Source organism: Rissa tridactyla, chromosome 1 (assembly GCF_028500815.1).
Source record: "Rissa tridactyla isolate bRisTri1 chromosome 1, bRisTri1.patW.cur.20221130, whole genome shotgun sequence".
NCBI classification, from domain to species: Eukaryota; Metazoa; Chordata; class Aves; order Charadriiformes; family Laridae; genus Rissa; species Rissa tridactyla.
In genome coordinates this window covers 151,115,821-151,138,564 of record NC_071466.1, presented here as the reverse complement: position 1 = coordinate 151,138,564, position 22,744 = coordinate 151,115,821, and the positions used below count along the sequence as shown (strand labels likewise).

The 22,744-nt window shown below is 50.1% G+C and overlaps 2 protein-coding genes and 1 long non-coding RNA gene across 5 annotated transcripts in view; 1 reads left to right on the top strand and 2 right to left on the bottom strand.

Annotated features, from left to right (window-relative positions):
• Positions 1–786: 786 nt before the first annotated feature.
• On the bottom strand, positions 787–9,689 carry HDHD5 (haloacid dehalogenase like hydrolase domain containing 5). 2 transcript variants are annotated; one of them, XM_054195940.1, is made up of 8 exons: positions 9,538–9,689; positions 9,198–9,398; positions 8,767–8,879; positions 7,491–7,584; positions 6,970–7,003; positions 6,388–6,562; positions 5,892–6,080; positions 787–5,298 (listed from the first exon to the last, which is right to left on the bottom strand). In XM_054195940.1, exons 1-8 carry the CDS (start codon positions 9,634–9,636, stop codon positions 4,929–4,931), a joined length of 1,275 nt encoding a protein of 424 aa, XP_054051915.1. In that variant the 5' UTR covers positions 9,637–9,689; the 3' UTR covers positions 787–4,928. The 2 variants fall into 2 exon arrangements, with proteins under 2 accessions (XP_054051915.1, XP_054051924.1); XM_054195949.1 differs by lacking the exons at positions 7,491–7,584; positions 8,767–8,879.
• Positions 9,690–10,282: 593 nt separating this feature from the next.
• LOC128907281 (uncharacterized) overlaps positions 10,283–22,744 on the top strand; it is a 20,478-nt gene continuing 8,016 nt past the window's right edge. For both annotated transcript variants that reach the window (XR_008465548.1, XR_008465549.1), the window contains exon 1: positions 10,283–10,442. This is a non-coding gene — a long non-coding RNA (uncharacterized LOC128907281). The remainder of the gene's footprint in view (positions 10,443–22,744) is intronic.
• The window catches only part of ADA2 (adenosine deaminase 2), a 21,113-nt gene continuing 15,778 nt past the window's right edge, over positions 17,410–22,744 (bottom strand). The window contains exons 6-10 of the mRNA XM_054195927.1: positions 22,322–22,412; positions 21,908–22,016; positions 20,794–20,951; positions 19,765–19,967; positions 17,410–18,826 (exon numbers count right to left, since the gene is read on the bottom strand). Of these exons, the coding sequence (XP_054051902.1) occupies positions 18,718–18,826; positions 19,765–19,967; positions 20,794–20,951; positions 21,908–22,016; positions 22,322–22,412 (670 nt within the window). The 3' untranslated portion in view covers positions 17,410–18,717. The remainder of the gene's footprint in view (positions 18,827–19,764; positions 19,968–20,793; positions 20,952–21,907; positions 22,017–22,321; positions 22,413–22,744) is intronic.

Here is a 22,744-nt window from a genome sequence, read left to right as displayed (position 1 = left end):
GCTGTGAACTTTGTAGATGGAAAAACCTTCTGGTGGAATATCTTACAGGAACAACGCAGGTGAACTGGCAGTTTCTAGATCATTAAAGCTGGTGGTTTTCACCTAGTAGGATCTTTAATTTTCCATTTGCTGAAATTAGTGGAAGATTTTGGCTCTAATCTGAAAGTTTGCCAGTTAGTATATGTCTCCTTAACTCCACGCACCTTTTTCAAAAGGTACCAGGGCATGACTCTTGTCAAAGTTCGGTTTCTTTTATGATCACAAAGACTTTAACATAGAGCCAAGTGAGCTTCTAGTGGTAAGGGTGGCTTTCCATATGCCCTTAGGCTTGTTCTTCATCTGCAATAGCAGTTAAGTTGGTGGCATCTAGCTTGTGGCTTCCCCACCCAGTACATGTAATCATTACAAACAACTGCTTAGGTCAGGTCACAACTGAATGCCTACCCTGAAAGCACCTCCTACACAGGTGGCATCCCAAAACTAGTCTTCACTGTGAAGAGTCAGTCAGGGCATCATAGCTGTTGTGTCCTTCTTTTCTCCCCCTACAGAGTAGGAATGGTCAAAGTTGTACTCATCGCGCCTGATGCAGAACTTACAGGAAATTGTAGTTTGGCTCAGTCAAAAGAATCGCTGGAGGAGTATCTTTCAGGGTGGTTCCCTCAAGAAAATCTGAGAATGGCTTGATGAACAGAACAAAAGACAGAATTTGTCCTGATAATCTTCTAGGGCAAAGATGTGAAACAAACCAGGATAACACTCAAGAAATGTACACACAGCAAGTTAAAATTAATTTCAAAGAAAACATCTTTTATTATTTTATATATGTGCTAGATCAAAGGAGCAACTCTGGAACTGGGTTGAAATTAATATGAAATCTAAAATAATCACAGCTTGTGATTTCTCTGTATGATATGTAATCACTCTGCTACAGTGCACATGACGTAATCTGAAACATTACCCATTTATTGAAGGGAAAAAGACAAATCAGGATTAAGATTGTAAGAAAGGGGACAGTAGTGTTATATGACTCCCTGAATGCCAGGTTAGTAGTTGCATGTGTCCTGTAGAATAAAGGAATTGACCTCTGGCCACCATGTTATTGCATGACATAAAAGCTCTCTGCTTCAGATTCAAACCAAGGTCTGGCCCTTCTCCGGTTCCTCCCTGCTATTCTCAGTTGCCTCATCTCACTGCATGCTCCCTTTAGGCTTGACTAAAACCCATCCATCTGTGGAAGAGGGAGTTGTTAGGATCAGATCTTCACCGTGTTTGTTGTATAGGGCAGTGCACCGTATGAATATTAAGGCAGGAGACCAGCAAGTGAAGTCCCCTCTCCTGCTTGGTCCCACAATCTGCGCGGAAGTATGCTTCCTCCAAATGAGAGAAATACGGCTTCAGAAGTAACATTTCTGTGCAATACATGAGACAAAGGAAAAGTTTTGTACCAGCCACACTTGAAGCTAATTCCAGGAAGCTGCAATTTGAAAGAAAAAGAATTTCACTGAATTCTAGCAATAACAGATGTCCCGAAATGAACCACAGGTAAGCTAGAAGCCTGCACAGCACTCTAGTGCAAAACTCGTGGAACAGAGGTGACCTGGCAAGCCCTTTTGTCTGTAGAAATCTTTCACAATCAAATCAGTAGCCAACAGTGGCTAGAGAACCCAGATTTCCTACCCCGTCCACTGTGTCCATGCAATTCCTGGGCAGTGACTTGGACAAAGTGCACTGTTTCAAGGAGCTGAGCAGGGGAAGAGGGGAAAGGTCTCTGTGTTGCTCAGGCCAAGGGCAGCCCATCTGACTAATTAGTGCACAGATGAACAAGCAGAGCCTTTTATGCAACCTTACTTGGTAAGAATTGGGGAAAGGGTGCAAGATTCTTCTAGAATTCCCCTCCCTTCTGTACAATTTCAACTCGCAAGCAAAGCATTTCTTAAACTCCTTCTCACTGAAGTTCCTCCTACGCATTTTTAAGACTCCCAGAGCACTGTTTCAGCACTAACGTGGTGAAAAAACAAATCTGGAGCCAAAAGCAGATTTGGAATCTGAAGCAGATTCACATCAATCAGCTCACCTCCACTGCTGTTCCAAAGATGGCGATGCCTGGCTCACTCTCTGTGCAAATGCAAACCCCGTCCTTTCTTGAAGGAGGTGCTACCTCATTCCTCGTGCTACCTACCTCACTTCTGGCTGAGATGTGCCATGCGTGCTGATATCGAATTACAAACTGCCTGTGATTTCTCAAAATTCTTCTGCATGTTCCTTCCACAAAGCTACCGCCATCATCGGAGCAGCAGCCAGTGCCCATGGCTCCATTCGGATAGCTGATTCAGCAGCACTACACCCCTCGGGGAACACTGGTTCAGCAGCACCTTGTCTTTGAGAAACCGGCACCGCAGTCTGAACAAGTAACAAGAAAGAGCTCTGCCAAAGGTTACTGCCCACACACAGATGGACAGACCTTGGTATTTCGGCAGATAAGTACCGGCCAAATCGAAGGTGTGGCGAGCAGTTATTGCCAGCAACCAGCTCTCTTGGGTCTATGTAATCATGGTCTAGAAGACTGTTCCCAATTAATCCTATAAAAGTTATCACACAACTTAGCAAATACTGCAAGGAAAGGGAGCGTTCCTTTCTGCGCTGGATGGCACCTCCAAAAAGCAAGGCTGAGGGACACTGGAGCTAGTTTATGAATAAATGGGTTTTGGACCTCCGCTTTCAGGCCTTGCACTCTGGGTCCACAGCACAATTGTGACTGTGGAAATGTGCTGAAAGCTAAAAGACCTTCCCTATGTTATATGCAAAGCCCTTCCCTGTACTTACTTTTCTGGAAACTGGAGACAAGCCCTTGTCTTGTGCAAATAGATGAAACAGTAATTTCTTTTCCCCTTCAGTAAAAGGCAAAAGATTCAAATTTAAGATTGAGTTCCTCGCGCTACAGCTGATTTTAGAAGAAGCCAAGCGACTCTTGTTCTGATAAGACAAAGAAGAAGAACCCCAGCTAGCGCTAAGAGAGGAAGAGACTGCTTCCCGCTGTGGATTTCAGAGGAGGGAAATTAATCCAAACAGAATACCTTTCCACTCCTATTCATAAAATAAGCTATAAAGAAGCCCCAGAGAAGAACCTCTTTGCCGGAGTCACTGATGGTGCACCCAGTTCCCTTCAGACACACAGCAGAGCCTGGCATATCATAAGAACAGAGCCTGCTCTGCAGTGTGACCTTCCAAGGCAGATACATGCGTCAAGAAGATGGAGAGCTGCTGAAGCAGAATGTCAGTGCACATGGATGCTGAGATCTGAATTAAGAACAACTCCAATTTCTGTGCAGAACATCTTGTTTGTACCCTGTGTATGGAACTGCCTGGTAAAGCAGGGAGAAAGAGGAGGCAGAGCAGACCTATTTCTGATCTCTCAGTTGGTGTGAGCTGAGTATAACTAGGAACACCAACTCAGTTGTGTTGGTTCCAAAGGCTTTCGATCACATTTGCAAACTGATTTATGCTTCTAAAATCACAGTGCTCCTCTAGAATTAAGACACTCCTCACTGAGCTAGTCTTTCAAGCAGTGCTTGCTTAGCTTCTTTGGACTGTTATGGAGACACAGATCTTGATCTTTCTCTGCACAGCCCAAACTAGGAGAACAGAGGCAGTAGAAGGTACATGTCATTAGGGATATGGAAATGTTCCTGGGCAGGCAAGTCCTCGCTGATAGTTCATATTAGAAGGACTCTACCTGTATGCTAAAGGAAGAGGAGGGAACAGGGATCAGGCCATATGGGGTATCCCTGAGATGCAAACCACACAAGGGAAGAGAGGAAAAAAGCAAGTGAAGAACGGATACGTTTGTACTTTAAAAGATGAAGACGGGGGACTTGGGGCTCAGGCACCATCCTGGCTTGGTGACCTCCTCTTTCAATCCTTGCATGCAAGAAAGGAGCAAAGGTGGGCTGTGACTCTTTCTGGTTAGCCCTTGTTCCAAAGAGGGGCCTCTCTTTGGAAGCTGTGCCAGCTGGAGCAGGGGGATGTCCCTTGCAACAGCTGGGGTCAGGCTGGGTGCTGAAACAGCCTCTTGATGCAACACCGAGTTCTGGGCAAAGAGACCTCTGGAAATTCAGACTCTGTTGTGGTTTCCTCTGCTATTGAGAGTAGGCTGCTGGCTCCCTAGCAGGATGGAAAAAGTCAGAAGTGTTCACAGAACGCTAAACAGGCAGGAGGGAATAATACAACCTTCCCCTCAGCCCTGCTGCAAGTTGCTCTGGCTACTGCAGCTTCCTTTGAGGGGGCCTGGCCTCTCCATAGCTGCCAGAGGACTGCAAAATGGGACTTTGTTTCAGACTGACAGTGATGCAGTGGCAAATCCCCAAGCAAACAGAATTTGTTAAAGTCCGTAGGCACTTATTCTTCATAAGGAGAATGTTAAGGCGTAAAGCCTTCCCTTGGCAAAGTGCCACCACAACACGACTTCTGGTGCGCTCACGTCACAGACTGGACGAATAGCACATTGTCTGAATGGTACGTTGTCTGATAGCGGCTCCTTGCGCGGGGAAGAGCTTCATCCTCAAACACATCACGAGGAGGGGAGTGGGGCTCGCTGGATCTTCATGCGCAAAGGGTGGAAAGGAAAGAACTCTGATGACCAAACAAAACTGGGATTGCTAGGGCAAGCCTTCTCCTTATACCCTGGTTTCCATAATGGCTCAATTATTGATGGCAGCAATGTACGTTCACAGTTGAAAGCCTGCCGGCAGCTGTCAGGATTGCAGATGAGTACCAATAAAAGCAAGTGGCTTTTAGTGCTGAGACAGGGAGTTTTCTTTCTTGTTGGCTAGATTAGATGATCACCCCAGGTCTCTCCCCATTCCTCCCCTCTTCCCTTTCTGGTACATAAAATCCCTGACGGTAGATCTCTAGGCACACCTGTCTTAACCCTAGCTCCAGTTCTCCTTCTTGAAAGCAAGTTGCACAGCATCATTCACATCCTGCACTATGTAAGATGCCTCCACCAGGCTGGGGTCAAAGCAAAAGTCCCGATGGCCGTGGAACACCGTCTCTGTCGTGAACTCCTTTGTTTTACTGGGAACATCTGCATTGTGGCGGTAAACCCCAGTGCAGACCAGAATCGACTCACAGCTCTCCACTGAATTGTTGCAGTCTTTCCTCAGCTGGAGGTGATCCTCGGTTTGGGGACTGGCTGCTTGTGGGCTCCTCCTCACCCCAGCCTGGACCTGGCTCTGGTGAGCTGACTTGAGGTAGTTGTTGTAGAGGTTTGCCCCATAGACATCGGACATAGGGTTATCCCTGGATAAGGTCACAGCGTGAAACATAAATAAGAAACTAGACCATGCATCAATTTCTGGATCTGGCAGACTGGGATTAAGGCAGCACTAAGGGAGGAAGTGGTGCAAGGTATTTGCTAATATCAAGAGAACCACCCAGACTGGGCCAGTAAGTCTACTTACTGGGTTGTCCTGTTCAGCTATGGTGAAGGCCACATGCTTCACAAACATCTTTCAAAGGGGAAAAGACACGTCCAAAGTGCCCATAGCAGTTTCAGCCATTACTGTAAAGTATTCCCTACGATCCCAAAGTGCCTGGCCTAACTGGGCTAATGGTACTACATCTGAGTCTCTTTAACTTTTTCTTTAATCCAGTCATGCTACATGCGCTCTGCATCCCACAGTAACAGCTCCTCTAGGTTGACAGGACCCTTCAAATTTTTAAAAGCATAGGGTGCAAAAAGCTAGCAAGCCCCTGTTCCAGGATGTGAGGCTCCAGAGATGCCATGGAGATTTTGGTATTCATTTTAGAAATATCCATTAAAAAAAAAAAACACTTAAGAGAAGTCAGTATGCAACTCCCCAGGGAAACCATCAGGAAAAACAGTCTCTTACCCAACTGCATAGAGACGTCGGATGGGAGACTTCCAGCCCTGTTTCTCTGCCTGCTGTTGTATCAAGTATTCGGCATAGCGGTAGGTGACTGTGCTGGGTTTGCCAATCAAGGCCTCATACTTCAGCTCCCGGCCTGTTACTTTCTTGTAGATGTTCTCCAAGCAGAGAAGGAAAGTGCCATGGCCAAACCTGCTCCAGAAAGGAGGTCATCAATATCCCCAGTCACACCACTGAAGTAGCAAACATTCTTCAGTGAGGAGGACCATTCGCTATAGCCAGGGTACTGCCTAGTTTGGACACAGTATCTATCCACAGGCAGTGGTCTGGCTTTTGCTTCTTGAAAATTTTAGTCTTTTTTTCTCAAGCAGTTTTCATATCTCTGCTGCTAATTATGCCATACAGTCAAACTCTAATGCTAAAAACTGTAGTAAGAAAAGACCATCTGCAGGAGAGATGCACGAAATAGGCTAAAACAAGTACCACACATGCTTTTCACCTAGGCATCTTGGCTTCGGCCATCCACAGGAGATCCATGTTGCAGGCAAGGACAGGCAGATGGGGGTATGGTATTTCTTGCAGCTCTGCCCCAGGGTTCCCATTGCTCAAGAGTACATCAATAATAAGCTGCAGGCTTGTCTCCCACCTCACCGGCTCACCAAACAGAATCACCCCTGGAAGATTTCAAGAGATGCTTGGAAACTCACAGCATCCAAGTACAGGACCCACTACCAAAAGCCACCCACTAGCAAAAACCACTCCTCTGCTGGGATGCCCTGACTAATACAGCTACTGTTGGAACATGGCTGGAGCCAGGGCTCCAGTCTGCACATCACTGCACCACATGCGTCATCTGTCACGGACACTGGAGCGTGGCATGGAGAAAAGCTGGCTTTGCTCTTATCAAGCCTGTGCTTCACACTGCCTGAGGGCAGCGAGGCTGCCTCCTGACTGCGTCCTCTGAATAAGCTGCCTGTGGATATTGATGAGCCAACAGCACATCATTAGTTCCCATCCCAGCTGGCTTGCCTTGCTGTTCTTTCTGCTTGCTGTTCATATGTAAACAAAGGCTATTGCTTACCTTCTATAGTGGGGAAGCCAGTAGTGGGAGGAGGCTGCCAGAAAAAAAGGAAGGCTGGGTTAGTAATGCAAAACCTAATGCCGTCTCCAAAACAAAACTAAAAATGCTTCCTTGGAACCTTCCAAGGCAGTCCCATAAAGAGGCAAGACAAGGCCACCTGGAATCCTGAAGAAAGATTTCCCCGCTCCCCCCACCTCCCATCCCAGATTGGATTTCACAGATCTTGCGTTCCTGTCTCAGAGCTGGAGATGCCAACCAAACCATCTTACCGCTCACTGCAAGGAAAAGCAACAAAAGACAAACACGGCATGAGAGAGGGGAAAGTCAGTGCCCTTCCTGCAGGAGCTGACGCTGGAAAGAGCAAAGAGATGCTGGCTGCACAGTACCAGTCCCAGGCTCTTGCTAAAGAAAGTCACTAGCAGCCAGCTGCTCTGTACCTCTGCAGCTTCTCCACCCCACACTATACGCCGTAAGCACCACTACCCCAGACCACCCGTTCCACTGATGCATCAGGAAATTACCAGCTCCTTTGGCCTCCGGCTCTGATCCACCATGTCTAAGAGGGGATATGCCTTCCTCAGTGCCTCCATGGTGACCACACGCTTGAACCCCAGGCTATTTCAGACCATCAAGGAAAGTTGTGGAGACTTGGGGTTTTTTATGTTATTGTTTTTTTAAGTTACTTGCAAAAGCATCTACAGGATTAAGGAATACAAGTCCTAGTAATAGAGCAGTTATTTAACTTAATAATGCATAACCTCATGCCTTTCAAACTCTATGCTGTGCTTCAGCCTACAGGTGGCCCTAAAGGTTAGAAAACAACCCAGGCTTGGGTGATTTAGTTCGAGATCAGCAATCCCCGGAATTAGGCAAAGAACAGAGGTCGCTCCAAGACAGAATGGATGTACTTTGGGAGACCTTTGAGGCCAGGGTTCTCATATCGGTGCAGTGCAGGGGGGCTGGTCAGACTTCTTGGCTAGAAGCAAAATCAGTGAAGCTCTGGTCTGCTCAGTTGTTGAAAAGAAAATGGTCTGTGCCGATAAAACTATGCAAGTGAAGGATGAGTTGCATTTGCTTGCAGAACACCTTGCCCTTAGCTTGCCCTACTGACCTTGGGAAAGCATAGGGATGGGCCAAGGTTTTGTACCAAATGCAGTTAAACGTTAAGTACAAGGTGTGACTCTGTGTGTACAGGATTAGATGTCGCAAACCCTGCAGGCAGTTCTTACCTCCTCGCAGACAAGGGACATGTCAGACCTGCTGTGCCCCTGCCTCAGCCAGGCAATATGTCTGCAGGATTGTCATTTAGACCACGTCCCTGCACTGCAACGCTGTGAATCGATATTTGAGTGCCTTCCATTGCTGTCAGATTCCTGAGGAAAACCTTAGCTATAGGAGAGTTGGGAATGATCTCTAATGCACTTTGCCATGAAAGAATGGGAGAAGCACAATTTTATCTCAAAAGTGAGAGAGGCCCAAAGCTGACGGGAGTCCTCATGATGACATCCCGCCAATGGGAGCAGCAGTCATGGGAGAGGTAATCAGTGTGAGAAGCCAGAGAATGGGGACAGCCAGGAGGTGACCAAGATGGACGTGACCAGTTAGTGCCTGCATTTGAGCCTCTCCGTGAGGGTGCCTCCCCATAAGATGAGGCCAGTGACACCTCTGTCTCCTTGCACTTCTACAAGCTGACCAAGCGAGTGCCAGGGGTACGGGCAGGGCAGGAGCAGCAGCCTTTATCCAGGAAGGGGCAATGGGAGGCGCAGAGCCCCAGGAAGCAGGGGCAGCAAAGGATACTTCAGGGCGTTCTCCTCCACGGGCCCCTGCCCGGCCACCAGCATGCACTTCTGGTGGAACTGGCTGAAGAGCCGCAGGGGACTGTGTGACAGGATCACCTGCTCCGGGGACACCTGCAGGAGGGGAGGCAAGGCTGAGGGGGGATCCAAGGGGATGATATTTCCCCTCCCTCCTCCCCTGTGGTGGGGTCATGTCCTCAACCCCGGCTGCCACCTGCCTCCCTCCATCCCCTCAGGCCGAGGGCTGGTCACTCAGTGGGGCTGCCACCTCCCAGCCCGGGTGGGTTCCCTCCTCCTCCCCCTCCTCCTCCCGGTGCTCCCCTCCGTAGCCGGCACACCTGAACGGGGTGGGGGGGGGGGAACCGTGAAAGAAGCCGCTTCCCAGGGCCGTGGAGCTCCATCCCGCCTCGCCCCCGGCCCGGCCGCCCTTACCTGCAGCCCCAGCGCCTGGGAGAGCTCTTGGGCCTTGGCCGACCTCAGGCAGTTGCCGGCGTTGGTGAGGAAGACGACGGGCACCCGGAGCCGCCCGCCGCCGTCCGACAGCCTCTGGAAGGCCCGGCGGGCGGCGGGCACCGCCTGGCTGCCCCGCACCAGCACCCCGTCCACGTCGAAGAGGAACCCGAAGGCCGGCGGCTGCAAGGCGAGCGGAAGGGACGGTCACCCGCCGCCAGGAGCCCTTCCCTCTCCCCCACCGCCCCGGCCCGCAGCGCCCTTCCTGCCCCGCCGGCAAGAGCGCGGCCGACGGGCCCGGCCCCCCGCCGCCGCTGCTCACCCGGCCCCCGGCGCAGCGTCCCCGGGCGGGCAGTGACCGCGGCCCCGCGGCGCGCAGCAGCCCCCGCCCGGCCCGCAGGCAGCCGCTGCCCAGCGCCATGCCGAGCCGCTCTCTTCCCCCGCCGCGGCCCGTCCCGGCGGTGGGGCACGCTGGGGCTCGTAGTTCCCGGACTACAGCTCCCAGCGAGGCGCGGGGCCCGGCGGGGCGGGACCGGGGCGGGCCGGAGGGATGGCCGCCTTCAGCCCGAGCGTGGTCAGGAAGGGGCCGGGCCACCGTCCCCCGGGAAGGGGGGTGGTGGGGTCCTGTCTGCCTGGGAGCAGAGGATTGGCAAGTTTGGGGAGGGCTGGGGTGAAGGAGGGCGGCGGGGGAGCGGGTACCGACAGCCCCGCGGAGGGAGCGGGGTGCGGGGTCCCGAACGAGGGGAGGTGGCGGGAAGCGAGAGGGTGTGAGACCCTCTCCAAAGCGATTACAGCGGGTCCGTCGAACCCGTTCACAAAACCCAAGAGCAGGAGCGCCTGGGCTCGGCTCCTGAAGCCGCTGCGGGGCCCCGTCCCAAAGGCATCTCCCGGGATGGATTTCAGTCGGAGGTGGCCACGGCTCGCCCTGCCCGCAGGGCGCCTGGCGAAGCACCGCCACTGCAGCTTCTTACCACCTCACAGCTGCTGCCCTGCCTCTGCCCAATCTTTTCTACACAAACCCACGTCTTTTGGTATTTTTTTTTAATGATTGTTATTCCTACAGGTCATAAGGTTTTCTAAAACGCTGATCGTTTTTCTCGCTCCCTGACGTGGGACTGCGTCCCGGTGGCTCCCTCTTTCCTGCGGCTCCCTCTTCCCTGCAGCGTGGGATGGAAATCTCGACGCTGAATTCAGCTGAGGCCCCTCCAGACCCGAGGAAAGCAAAAGGTTCGCTTCACGTCCATGGAGACAAAACATTGTTTGTTTGCTTTCTGGCTAGGCTTAAAGATCTCCTGACTCCCGTGATAGGGCAAGTTTAACAAGTTATGACTTCAGGCATCAATTACACAAACAGTACAATTGTTTGGTTTTGTGCTTCTATTGCCATGAACACCCGCGTTAATTCGTTTTCGACCCACTTTAACACCCAGAGCCCTTTCTGCAGAGCTATTAAAGCACTGGCAACGCAGGGTTATACCTTTGTTGTACAGATGGTTATTTTTCCTTAAGTGCCTTTGCCTTAACTGAATTACCTACTGTTTATTTTACATAATTTCCTCAGCTTGCCAGGATCACTTTAATTTCTCAGAAGCGTTTGCACCTTCTCCTGCTCTGGCAAAATTTATGCTGGCCTTGGAGATGTTACTGAAAGTATTTAGTTCCCTGCAGAACTGGGCTTCAAGCCCTTTTCCACTAGTGGAAGGGAGCTGGCTACGGCTCCTTTGAGGTTATGTCTTAACTGCTCCTACACCCGCTTACAAACAAGGGACAGCCAACCCAAAGACCTCATTTCATGTGGCTGCCAATGAAAAATACAGTCGGAGAGAGGGGGCAAAGACTTTCGAAGGCTAATGACAAACACGAGCACCTTGTCTGGAGCGTTTCGCAGCTCTCCACCAAGGCAATTGCTCCTGGCAGAGAAAAAATTTGATTGATTCACTGTCATTTCTATGCAGAGTATTGGCTGATGTGGATTTATGGCCTTTTAACGATACAGCCACTTGCAAGTTAGATGGGGTTGTTTTGGTTACCAGCCTCTAGTTGCTGAAATCAGGCTGACCGAGCTGGATTGCTGAGGACCGTCAGTCCCTTCTTTTTAACTGTAATACACTTTTTAACTATATATGCTTTTGCTCTTTTCCTGTTCCTGAAGCTTGAGAAATAGGTGTGAGAGACATCCAGGCGGTTGCCTATTGTAGAATTTAATTTGTTAAATGTTTAGCGTGTCTAAATATCCTTGGGTTTGGGGTTTTGGGGAGTTGTTTTTTGTTTGTCGTGTGTCCCGTCCCTTTCCCCCCACCCCCGGCTACAACCGAAGCTCTTCGATGTCCGGCGCTGGGGAAAAGCTCGGCGGCGGCGAACCCGCCGTTTTCCCTCTCGCTCCCCTCCCCACCCAGGACCTTGACGGGGGATTTTTCACTTCGTTTTGTCCCCCGGCAGGGGGCCCCGCTGCTCCACGGCGCCAGCGCGCGGGCGGGGCGGGGCCAGGGGGCGGGGCCGGGATGATGGGCGTGGTCGGGGCGGGGAGATGGGCGTGGCCGGAGTGGCGGGCGCAGCCCCTCACCTCCAGCTGCGCTTCCTTCCCAGCCCCCCCAGCTCGGGGCTGCTCGGCGGGCAGCGGGGCTCCGGGATGGGAGTGACGGCAATTTCTTGCGGAATGGGAATGGAGTCGGCAGTGCCGATGGGAACGGGGACGTGGACGGGAACAGGGACAGGGACATGGGGAGTCGGCAGTGCCTTTCTGGACGGGGATGGGGACGGGGACAAGGACATGGGAATTCAGCAGTGCCTTGATGGATGGGGAGTCGGCCATGCCTTTCTGTATGGAGATGGGGATGGGGAGACGGGGATGGGGAGATGGCAAGCCAGCAGTTCCTTTCTGGATGGAGATGGGGAGTCAGCAGTGCCTTGATAGATGGGGATGGGGAGATGGGAAGATGGGCAGTGCCTTTCTGGATGGGGATGGGGAGATGGGGGGTCGGCAGTGCCTTGATCGATGGGGATGGGAAGGTGGGGATGGGGAGACGGGGATTCAGCAGTGCCTTTCTGGATGGGGATGGGGAGATGGGGAGTCGGCAGTGCCTTGATCGATGGGGATGGGAAGGTGGGGATGGGGAGACGGGGATTCAGCAGTGCCTTTCTGGATGGGGATGGAGACATGGGGATGGGGAGTTGGCAGTGCCTTGATGGATGGGGATGGGAATGTTCTGCTCCAAAGCAGAGATTTGGAGATGCAGGGCAATGGAGAGGCAGTTTAAAACCTTCCCCCTGGGTGAGGTGCCGTGCCTGCTAATGCTGTGTCATAGAATCATAGAGTGGTTTGCATTGGAAGGGACCTTAAAGATCACCTAGTTCCAACCCCCCCTGCCATGGGCAGGGACACCTCCCACTAGACCAGGTTGCGCAAAGCCCCATCCAGCCTGGTCTTGAACACCTCCAGGGATGGAGCATTCATAGCGTCTCTGGGCAACCTGTTCCAGTGTCTCACCGCCCTCATAGTGAAAAATTTCTTCCTGATATCGAAGATAAATGTACCCTTTTCCAGTTTGAAGCCATCACCCCTTATCGTATCACTACATGCCCTTTTGAAAAGTCCCTCTCCAGCGTTCTTGTAGGCCCCCTTCAGATACTGGAAGGCTGCTATAAGGTCTCCCTGGAGCCTCCTCTTCTCCAGGCAAGAGAAGAGTTTACGTGCTTTGCAGTGTTTTCCTGCTGTGGATCACCCGTAGCAGAAAGCATTGGTGTGGTTCGAGCTGCCACAGCACAGGGAGGGACGTTGGAGGTAGGGCCTGGGGACAGTGAGGGATTTTGTGCCCACCGTGCCTCTGACACACGAGGTTATTTGTGCAGCGGAGGCCAGGTTGGTAGAGAGGTCCATGTTTCCAGCCAGGGTACCCACTGTTGAAGACGTGCCCCTGAAGAGCGTATGTGCCCCTGAAGAGCGTATATGCCCCAGCAAGTGTTCCCAGCAGGCTGGCAGAGCTGCTGTATTTATTTTTACAAGGAAGGCCGTCCAACAGGCTGAAGTGCTTATTTTTAAACCCACACGGAGGGAGTTTGCCAGCGGTCGGGCACAGGCTGAGCCTGGCACAGGCAGCAGGGACCGACAGCAGCATGGCTGCCAAGCACAGCACTCCGCGACGCCTGCTGCGGCTGCTGAACACCCATCCTCCCAGCAGGCAGAGTTTAGCCTGCTCATCCCTGTGCTAAAAGCCCGGTCGTTTAATTTTCTCTTCAAGAGTTGAGGCTTTCTCTGTCACTCTACTAGGAGCTTCCCATTTTGCATGTTATACATGGGTGGACCTTACGATTTCTTCTGCAGGCACATCTGGCAACAGCCGTAACCCCTCATATCCCCAGAGATGGTCTGTCTGCCCTTCTCACACCAACCCACAGGAGACTGCCTCTTCTTCCCCTGTCTACACAGGACTTTGATGTTTTCCCCACCCCCTTTCATAGCTGCCTTTAAAGACAAGCAAAACAGGCAGTTACCCACAGCCTTCTCCCGTGGGTTCCTGTGTAAACTTTGCAGCTCTGTTTTCCCTGGACTCCTAGCCCTGTCATCACCCCCCCTTCCTGACCTTCTAACATCCCCCTTGAACGCAGCCGTACCTTCGGTCTCTTTTCTTACTGCAGAGGCTCTAATGGCCTGAACCAACCCTCCCCCCCACCCCCACTCCTCGGTTTATCTCTTCTCTTTCTCTGCTGCAGCCTGATCATGGAATGATGGACAAGCTAAAGGTTGAGAAAATACAGTAAAATGCCTTTCTTATCCTGTAATGACCAAAAGGGAGGACAAAGCCTGATAAAAATGACAAGCCAGAAGAACTGAGAGCCAAACCCTTCATCTGCCTGTCCCTCAGCGGACAGAAAACACTTGATAGACCTGCCATGATTGCAACTGCCGCAAGCCCGGAAAGAAAGGAATTAAGTACCGAGCCAATTAGAGCTACAAGTTTCTGGCCAAAGAAATGTCCTTCTGCTACCTGTGAAGAGAATAATTCAGAAAAAGCTGAAGCGGGCTGAGCATGAGGAGCGGGTGGAAAACACCTCTTTAGCCTTGTGTTTTATGGCCAGAGGGCTTTGCTTAGCTTCTGGCATCTGCATAGTCCCACTGCAGTGATGGAGGCTCACATGACATATAGATCCAGCTGCTCACTTGGGCCTATCTCTATTTTCAACCAGCTACTTTACTCCTCTGTTTTTATTGGCATGATTTTTGACAGCAACGACTAGTGCTGGATCAGCCATTTCCTGCCGGTGAGTGACCAGGAGGCAAACATTTCATTTGCTAAATTGTCCCAAAGGCAGTCTAAGGCTGCTCTGCAACAAAACACCGCTAGACCTGTGACACGGTGTGCTGCAAACAAAGCTCCATCCACCTCCCATTTAAATAAACCGAACCTGAACAGGCCACAGGGAGAGACCGTTGGGGGAGATAACAGGCAGAAGGCTTGCTGTATTCCTGTGGCTGCTTGAAGTAAGCAGCACAGAAACTTCCACAGATTTTCAGCTCTCCTTCCTTGCTCCTGAGTCTGGATGGAGACTGAAGGAGGGCACTTTCTGCCCCGTTAGGTCTGCCCTGCTCAGCCTCCCACCACCCTTGTGGCTGCTTCCAGCCCTGCTTGTCCAAATACCTCTTTCATCTCAGGCCATCAGGTTCTCCAGCTGGTAGGAGAGGTGGCACAAGCAAATCATATCCATCAGGTGGTCTCTGTATGAAAACACGGCCCAGAGCTAGATGAAGCTAATGTGTGGTTTGGGGAAGAGGGAGCTGGGGAACCTGTGTCATGTCTCTGCCGGGTGGCTTGGGCTTGACTCCACAGCGTGTTAGCCTGGATCAAATTGCCCTTTGCATCACGCTGTGAAGACATTTCAGACCCCCTCCCATAATTGTACTCGAGGCTGTGTGACACGAAACATCCCCCCTCCCCTGCACATGCCAGATTAAAACATCGCATGAAACACAGGTATAGAATCATTGAATGGTTTGGGTTGGAAGGGACCTTAAAGATCATCTAGTTCCAACCCCCCTGCCGTGGGCAGGGACACCTCCCACTAGACCAGGCTGCTCACAGCCCCATCCAGCCTGGCCTTGAACACTTCCAGGGATGGGGCATCCACAGCTTCTCTGGGCAACCTGTTCCAGTGCCTCACCACCCTCATAGTGAAAAATTTCTTCCTGATATCTAATCTAAATCTCCCCTCTTTCAGTTTAAAACCATTACCCCTCATCCTATCGTTAAACCCCACAATTAAAACAGGTTTAAAAATCTAAATATATATGTTCTGAAAGAGGCAGGCAAGGAAGCACTAGATGCAATGTATTTGCCAACAAATTTGAGCAGGGAGCCAAAGTACTGAGTGTAAGGGAATGGACTGGCAGCAAAATCCTTGTAATGTTACCTGAATGCTAACAGCTGAGTCTCAGTGAAGCCCCAGAGCCAAATTTACCTGAAGCTTTGGGGATATCTGAATTTGGTCTTTTTGACCAAAGGATTGGTCTTTTCTAATGGCTGTGATTCAGCCTAAAACCCTCCTTCTTCGCACACCTAGAGTTAGAGAGGTGGGGATGCAGTCTGTGCTTGTCAGTTTGCACCTTTCTCTGAAATAAGGCACTCTCTAAGGAAGAGTTGATCCCCACCAGTAAAGCAGGCCGGCCCTCCTTCCATCTGACTCTAAGGTCCTAAAAATGGTTAAAGCCCATCTAGTGCCAGAGGACTCTTGGGAAGCCGCAGTCGCCACACATGGCAATGCCCTGTTCAAGCAGGGATCCAGGGAAGTCTGCACAAATGGAGTCAGGCGTCTCCATGAAGTTCAGGGTCACATTTAAACATACGTGTTCAGGATGGGAAAGTTTCTGCTCTCTGACCCACCCTAAGATGGGTACCTTTAGCAGAAGTGGAGTCACTAGGCTAGTCACAAATGCAAGCATAGCCCTGCAGGGTCAAGTTTCACCTTTCTGAGGGCTTCATCTGAAGACCACCTCAGACCTGTACAATTTCAAACCCCCAGTGATTTCTGTGCTGTAATCCTGAGCAGCATCACTCACTGGTGGCTCCAGACACTGGGCCACATCACGTCACTGTTCCTGATGCGAAGTAGGTAAATGGCCAAGTGCACAACAGGCTTTTCCCAGGCAGGCAAGAACAAACTGGACACAACAGGTAAACTGGTCCCAGCAAGTGTCTGGCAAACAGAAGATCCAGCCCTGCTGCTAATGTGGGTAATGAGGAGGGAAGACTACAGGTAACAAAAAGCCCTCTAGAGACCAAGACAGAAGAGGAAGGGACATGGGTCAAATGGTGTTGAGGAACTCGGCTCCTCCTACACTGCCTCTGTAATGATTAGCTTCACCTTGGCAGCAAAGAGGCTCACTTAACTCATGGCAAATAAAAGATCTTCCTCTATCGACGTATAGCAAAGCTGAAAGATGAGGGGGCTCAGAGGGACATGGCTTTGCATCACTGGTTAGCAGCCATTCCACACATTTGCAGCAGTTTTCCTCAGCAGCGTTACAAATAAGGCCCAAATGTCCCAAAGTCAGCATTTATAATCTGACCGTGGTCCAAGCCTATCTCGGGGACTTTAGACTGAGGTCTGTATGCAACAACCATGGAGGAGGAGGAGGAAGAGGAAAGGTGGCTCTACTCTGGCTCCTCCTCTGGTATAAAGCTCGTCCTAGGACCAACTCTGCATCAAGGTCCAGGAGAGGCCACTGGGCAAAGAGCAGCTGCTGGTGCTTTGGAGGAAGGTCTGAAGTGTTTGGTCAGAGAGAGCGAGCTGGAGAGGAGGCAGCTGTGGCCGAAAGGGGCTCTCAATCCCCTCAGTTAGTGAGGTGTGTGACTGGGCTCTCCCTTTTTGCAGTTTGTGTCACTGGCTTTAGCAATGTAGACACCTTTGGTTTGTTATGGTTTTGTTTTTTGTTGTGGGGTTTGTAGCGTGGTTTAGTGTTGTTTTTTTTTTTTTTTTCCCCTGGGATGACTAGAGATGAAGTTGCAGCCTGTGAAATGTGGGCAATTTAACATGGGCTGAGCAGCTTGATCCACTTCTCTAGTAAGTATATTTGCCTCCTACTAAGGTGTTTTAACCAAGGTCAGTGGAAATAAACACCACGGCCAGGCAGCTTGGGACAATTAGCAGAAAACATAAAGAGAGCCAATTTGCCCGAGCTGGTCAGATCGGGAAACGCCAGCCCTCGCAGGTCTGAGGCTCTGAGGAAGGAGACATCTTTCAGCAGGAACTTTTGTAAATTCTCCCTAGGCTGATGCAAACCAGCATAATTGTGCTGGCTGAAGTCAGGGAGACACACTGGTTGATCCTGGCTGAGCACTTGGGGTATGTGTGCTGAAGGATTTTGCTGGATTTCTTTAGCATTTTGATTAAGGTTTCTTTTTTTTTAATCTTCCTGCAACTAGTTCTTCTCCTGATGTTTTTGGTGTTGTTAAGCAAGGGTATCTGCTTGTTCAGACACAATTTATTGGGTAGTTGCTGCAAGACCTTTTTGCCAAAGAACTGGAAAGTCCCACTGCAAAGGTCCAAGTGAACATAGTGGACATCCACAGTGTGAGAGTAGTTCTCCACCAAGGTGAAAATCTGTCTGACAGGCGGAATAAGGCCACATTTGCACTCTGAGTTAGGTGACAAAGGCTGGCAGAGGAAATCCCTGAAATCAAAAGGCCCTTCCTATAAAAGCAGAGGCTTGTGTTAACATGGCCCCGTGCAGGGGGGCAGTTTTAATTAAGCTGGATCAGGGTGCTTTTTTCTCAGATGAAAAGTAATTTAGCTTCCTTGTGACCAGAGGACAGGAAAAGATTTTGCAAGAAAAAAACTGTTGGCAAATGAGACACCTCTTTTTGGCTTTATGATCACTGTGCAACCAGGCTTAAATGTTCTGGGAGCAAGTTCCATCAGCTCGTTTCCAGCCATGGTAGGTCCTGAAATAGCAGACATCAGACCTATGACTGGTTCTTCGACCTAGCAGTGCTATTTTGGCAGCAGGCCCAGGGTTAAACATAACCAGAGTCATTTTCAGTCCTTGCTCTCCTGAAGGTCAGTGGCCCAAATGGTTGGATGTTTGTCTTAGCTGTTTCCGGACAAGGTCTGCATTTTGTAACGATAAGGCGAAATTCAGAGATCCTCATGTTGGCAATCTCCTGCTAACTCTTAATTAGAAGGCATTTTTTTCCTGAATAAGGATGTCAGGATTTGGTCATCGGCAGTTTTTAATTGTTTTGACTATTTTGAGCAGGGTGTTCTTTTGTGGCTGAAATAAAGGCTCACTGCTCCATTTTACCTCCAGTCCATGACTTTCACAGGATGGCGCAGCTCATTCTTAGCATTAAGCCCATTAAGCCTAGTTTACCAGATCCGCCCATTTCCAGGAGAGACTTTGAGGTTCATTCATCTGCTCAGGTCACATGGAAGAAGCAGTCTCCCTCTTAGCAATAAGCCCGGCTCTCTCTGGCTTGACATATGCCTTCTGAGATGAGACTCCTCCCCTCTAAAGCTCCCTCAAAAAGCCATCAGAGAGGTCAGCCACAAATTGGTCCCATTTTTTCTGCCAGACCTCTTTGGCCTTGGACTTCTCATCCGGTAGCATGGCACTGTATCTGTGAGGAGGAGAAAAGTCAGTATCAGACAGGAGACAAGGGGGCAGCTATTTCAAGATCAGTGGCCAAAATGAAAAGGCAGGAAGCAGCAACAGATTAACCCTTGCAGGACATGCCTACACCACACAGAGTAACAGCGTAAAGAGCCTTGAGCTCCTGCTGGCTGGACTTACACTGGGGCAAGAAGCATCATGGCCATATCAACAGCTACTGAGTCCTGCACCATGAGGACAAAACAGCTCCGTCTGCATAAGCTGGAGACTTGCTGGGTTGCACACAGTGGCTTGTGGCTAGTACAAAAGAGACAGTGCTGCTGTTGCTTTCAGATGTCCCCTGGGCTTGGTCCAGATTGGTAGGAAATAAGAGTATTTGTTGTTTCCCTGGCCATGTGGGGACCTGGGATTGGCATGAGGATTGGCATGGAATTTGGCAAACAGACAAAAGTCTAGGAATGTACAGAAAGACCCTGGGCACCATATCCAAACTATTTTGGGACATTCAGAGCTGTCCGGATAGATAAACCGAAAAAGTGGTTAAACACACCCAAACTACATGCTGTTAGATTGTTTTCTTGTGTTTCTGTGGGCCATGGAAAACACCACAGCAAGTCAGATTTTGTCAGAAATACCAAGACGTAACATTTCTCCCATTCCCAGAACCAGGTGCTGGAGGCAAGTTCCCAAAGGATGGAAAAGAAGGAATAAACTGAGACACTGAGTTAGAGGAAGGCACTCAAGGGCATGGGCAGAGGAGCGTCTGGGGTCCCTGTGTCCTGCCCTTGGGGGAGACACACAGAAGAGACTTTGGATTAACAGAAGCCTGGTTCGTGTGGCAGAGGGAACTCTGAGGCCAAAACTCAAATAGAGCGGGTTTCCAGGGAGCAAGCTGATCATCCCCTTAGCATTATGATGGCTAGATGAGACAGGTGAGGAACTTACGTTATGGAGTTAAGCGCAAGTTGTTTTAAGGTTCTCAGGTCGGCATTCATCCCTCCGATGGCCATGAACACCTCGTAGAAGTCATAGGAGATGCCCTTTGCCCCAAAGATAGGGGGATCGTCGGGGCTGATCACAATGGGGTGCCCTTCAGCCATGAGGTCGGCTGCGGGGTGGCTCCGCAAGTCAGCTACCAACATCAGGACCTCAGTGGGGAAGCGTGGGAGACAATATGACGTTGAGTTATTGCTGTAGCTGTGATTGCATTATGGCACCCGTCACACCATGTACCTGCTATAGCTGCTTGTGTCAGCAGGTAGTCATCAGGGAGGAAGAGCCTCCAGAGGACTGTTCAGAGCATTTAGGCGTTCTGCTCTGAACTGCTGCAGAAGGAGCCTGCTTATTGCCACTGGCTATACAAGGAGATGGGTTTCTTAAATTAATCACCTAAATCAAGGCCAGTGGGGTGAATAACTTCTGCTTATTTTTAACGATTTGATTGTGGCTGTTTCAGGAACAGTCTTTTGGTTACGTATTTGCCGTGACACTTAGCTGGGGGCATCTGGAGCTGGTATCAGTTCTCTCCTTCAAGGCTCACACCGGTACATCTCTACCCCAGAGCATCCCTTCTACTGCGCCTAGGGGACAATGCGCACCACGCTAATGTGTTGCAAAAGAGTTGCCCCTGGTTATGAATTCTACAAAACCAAAAGGACTCCCAGTTGCTATCCCAGTGGCTCAGCCTCTGGCCCTCTTGGCTTTGAAGTATTTTCCATTATATCTCTTTAGGCACCTCCCTGGCTCTGGGCCTCATTTCCTCTAGGGAGGACCTTCCCAGGTTCCTCTGGGTAGGAATTTAAATGGTTTTGAGCTGACTGGTGTTACAAGCCTTATGCATAGACAGCGTGTATCTTTGTAGCAGACTGCAGTGTAATGTGGTGCAGAGGAAACTGAGCCAGCCTGCGTGCAACAAAACATGGTAAATCCCATTCCAGTATCCCAGCCCCAAGACCTAAGCTTTTCCCAACATACCTGGTTGGAGATGGGACAGACTTCTACAGGAATATCCCTCTTCAAAGACAAACTTTTGGCTACTGGGTGTTTAATGAGGGCAAGTCCGTGGCCAATCCGGCTGGTATTCAGTAGCAACGCATCCAGGACGTTATTGTCTACAGAGGTGCCCTGCCAGTCTGAGCAGAGACCGGTAAGAATCACTGCAGTGCTGTGAGCAAATATATCTTCTCAAACCGCTAGATGGTTTTGTTAATAAGTGTCTCAGTCGCAAGGGAAGAGGGTTGCTCATGCTCTTGAGTTCCCGCTTTGCATTTTCAGTGAAACAGGGATCCAAATCTGCCCAGGACATTGCCCAGTGTAGAGATACCCACTCATCTCATCTGGCTTTAGATGTCCACAGTCTTGCTCTTATAGCTAAGCTAATCATGTTGGTCTCTGTTCATAGTCAAGGGAGAGGACTAATCATTTCTGGGGAGCAGACTGGGCTTTAGCATGAGATGTATCACACCTCAGAAGTGCCTGTGATGGCTATAAAGTGAGGTAGAGTAACTAGTTCAGATGTAGACATCTTCTCTGTAGATGTCAACGTGCAATAAGCCTAACATACAAGTTAGACACAACTGTCATGCACGGTTAGGATAAATCCCACCCATACAGACTGAGTAATATATTGCCAATAATAATACATTTCCCCTGGAACAAAGGGCAATGATCGGTTACTTTGGTGAGTGTATTCAGTTAAGACTTGAGGCTGGCTGAGACATTCCTTCACCTTAAAATGTAAAATAATGGCCGAGTTAGTTATTCTTCTGCTGCTGTGGATAGGAGGTGAGCACTGCTCCGAGGAGGAAATGGCTACTAGTGATAACTCTTGCAGCATGACACAGGAGAAAGACACTGAGAAACATGATGTCTACAGTCAAGAGCGGGGAACAGGTAGGGGAGGTGCCGTGGAGGGATGCTACAGCGACAAGCTGATATCAGGAGAAGCATAGGGAAAACCGATGAGACACATGCATGCGTACACACACATCCACACACATTCCATCATCTTGGTACAGCCAGGCTTACTTCTCTGTGCTTTGCAAGACTGCACCTCAAGCAATAACAGGCCTTGAGTCCTCATGCTTACCAGTCTCCCCAGCATGGAAAAAGTATGGCAAGTCGACCCCCAGGGAATATGGGATGGTCAGGGCATCCTTCAAGTCCCATAAAGAATGACCTTCATCCTCATCACCAACCTGGGAGAAAGAGGAGAGGTATTTTTGAACATGCTCTGGAAGATGGTGGGACTTACAGCTATGTATCACTGAGGTGCCAACTGTACTGAAATTGCAATGCTGTGGGACAGGGAGCTGGTTCTTTCAGGGGATTTTGTGAATTACCCTCAGCAAAATCTTTAGCTGGAGGATTTGCGATTCATTTACACGGATTTCGGTACAGCAGGAGAGGATCTGGCTCTGGTATAAAACATTTGCCACATTATACGTGTAGTGCTATTGCACCTCTAGTGGTTAACTCGAAGCCACAGAAGAAATACGATTACCAGGTCGAAGCCCGCCAGGGTGTCTGGGAAGTGGGCTCTGAGTGCCATGGCAGTGACGATGGCTTCTTTAATCTGGGAAACATTCAGCATCCTAAAGAGCAAGAGAGAGAAAGCAGTGCAGAGGCTCGCCCCCACCGGGCCTGCCTTCTTTGGGTTTGAGTTGTGAAATGGGGGCCCCAGGGGCATTTCCAAAAATGCAAGTTGCTCCTGAATCTGACAGCCAGCTTCAGGTCTCCAGAGTAACAGCAGTAGAAAATTGGTATTATGAAAGTAAACCCCTGAATGACCAGGAAATGCCTGGCTAGACCCTGCTGTCACTTGAGTTGAGGCACGCTTGTCTAAGACTCACAGGATTTCCCATCTACCAAGCAGGGAACACAACAGCCTGGAGAGGAAACATTTAAATTATTTTTTTTTTTCCTC

Coding starts and splice junctions, on each gene's coding strand:
- HDHD5 (XM_054195940.1), bottom strand. CDS start 9,636: ATGGCGCTGGGCAGCGGCTGCCTGCGGGCCGGGCGGGGGCTGCTGCGC. Junction 7,004..7,490: donor GCCGGAGGCCAAAGGAGCTG/GTAATTTCCTGA, acceptor TTTTTCTGGCAG/CCTCCTCCCACTACTGGCTT. Junction 5,299..5,891: donor CGACGTCTCTATGCAGTTGG/GTAAGAGACTGT, acceptor GACCTTATCCAG/GGATAACCCTATGTCCGATG.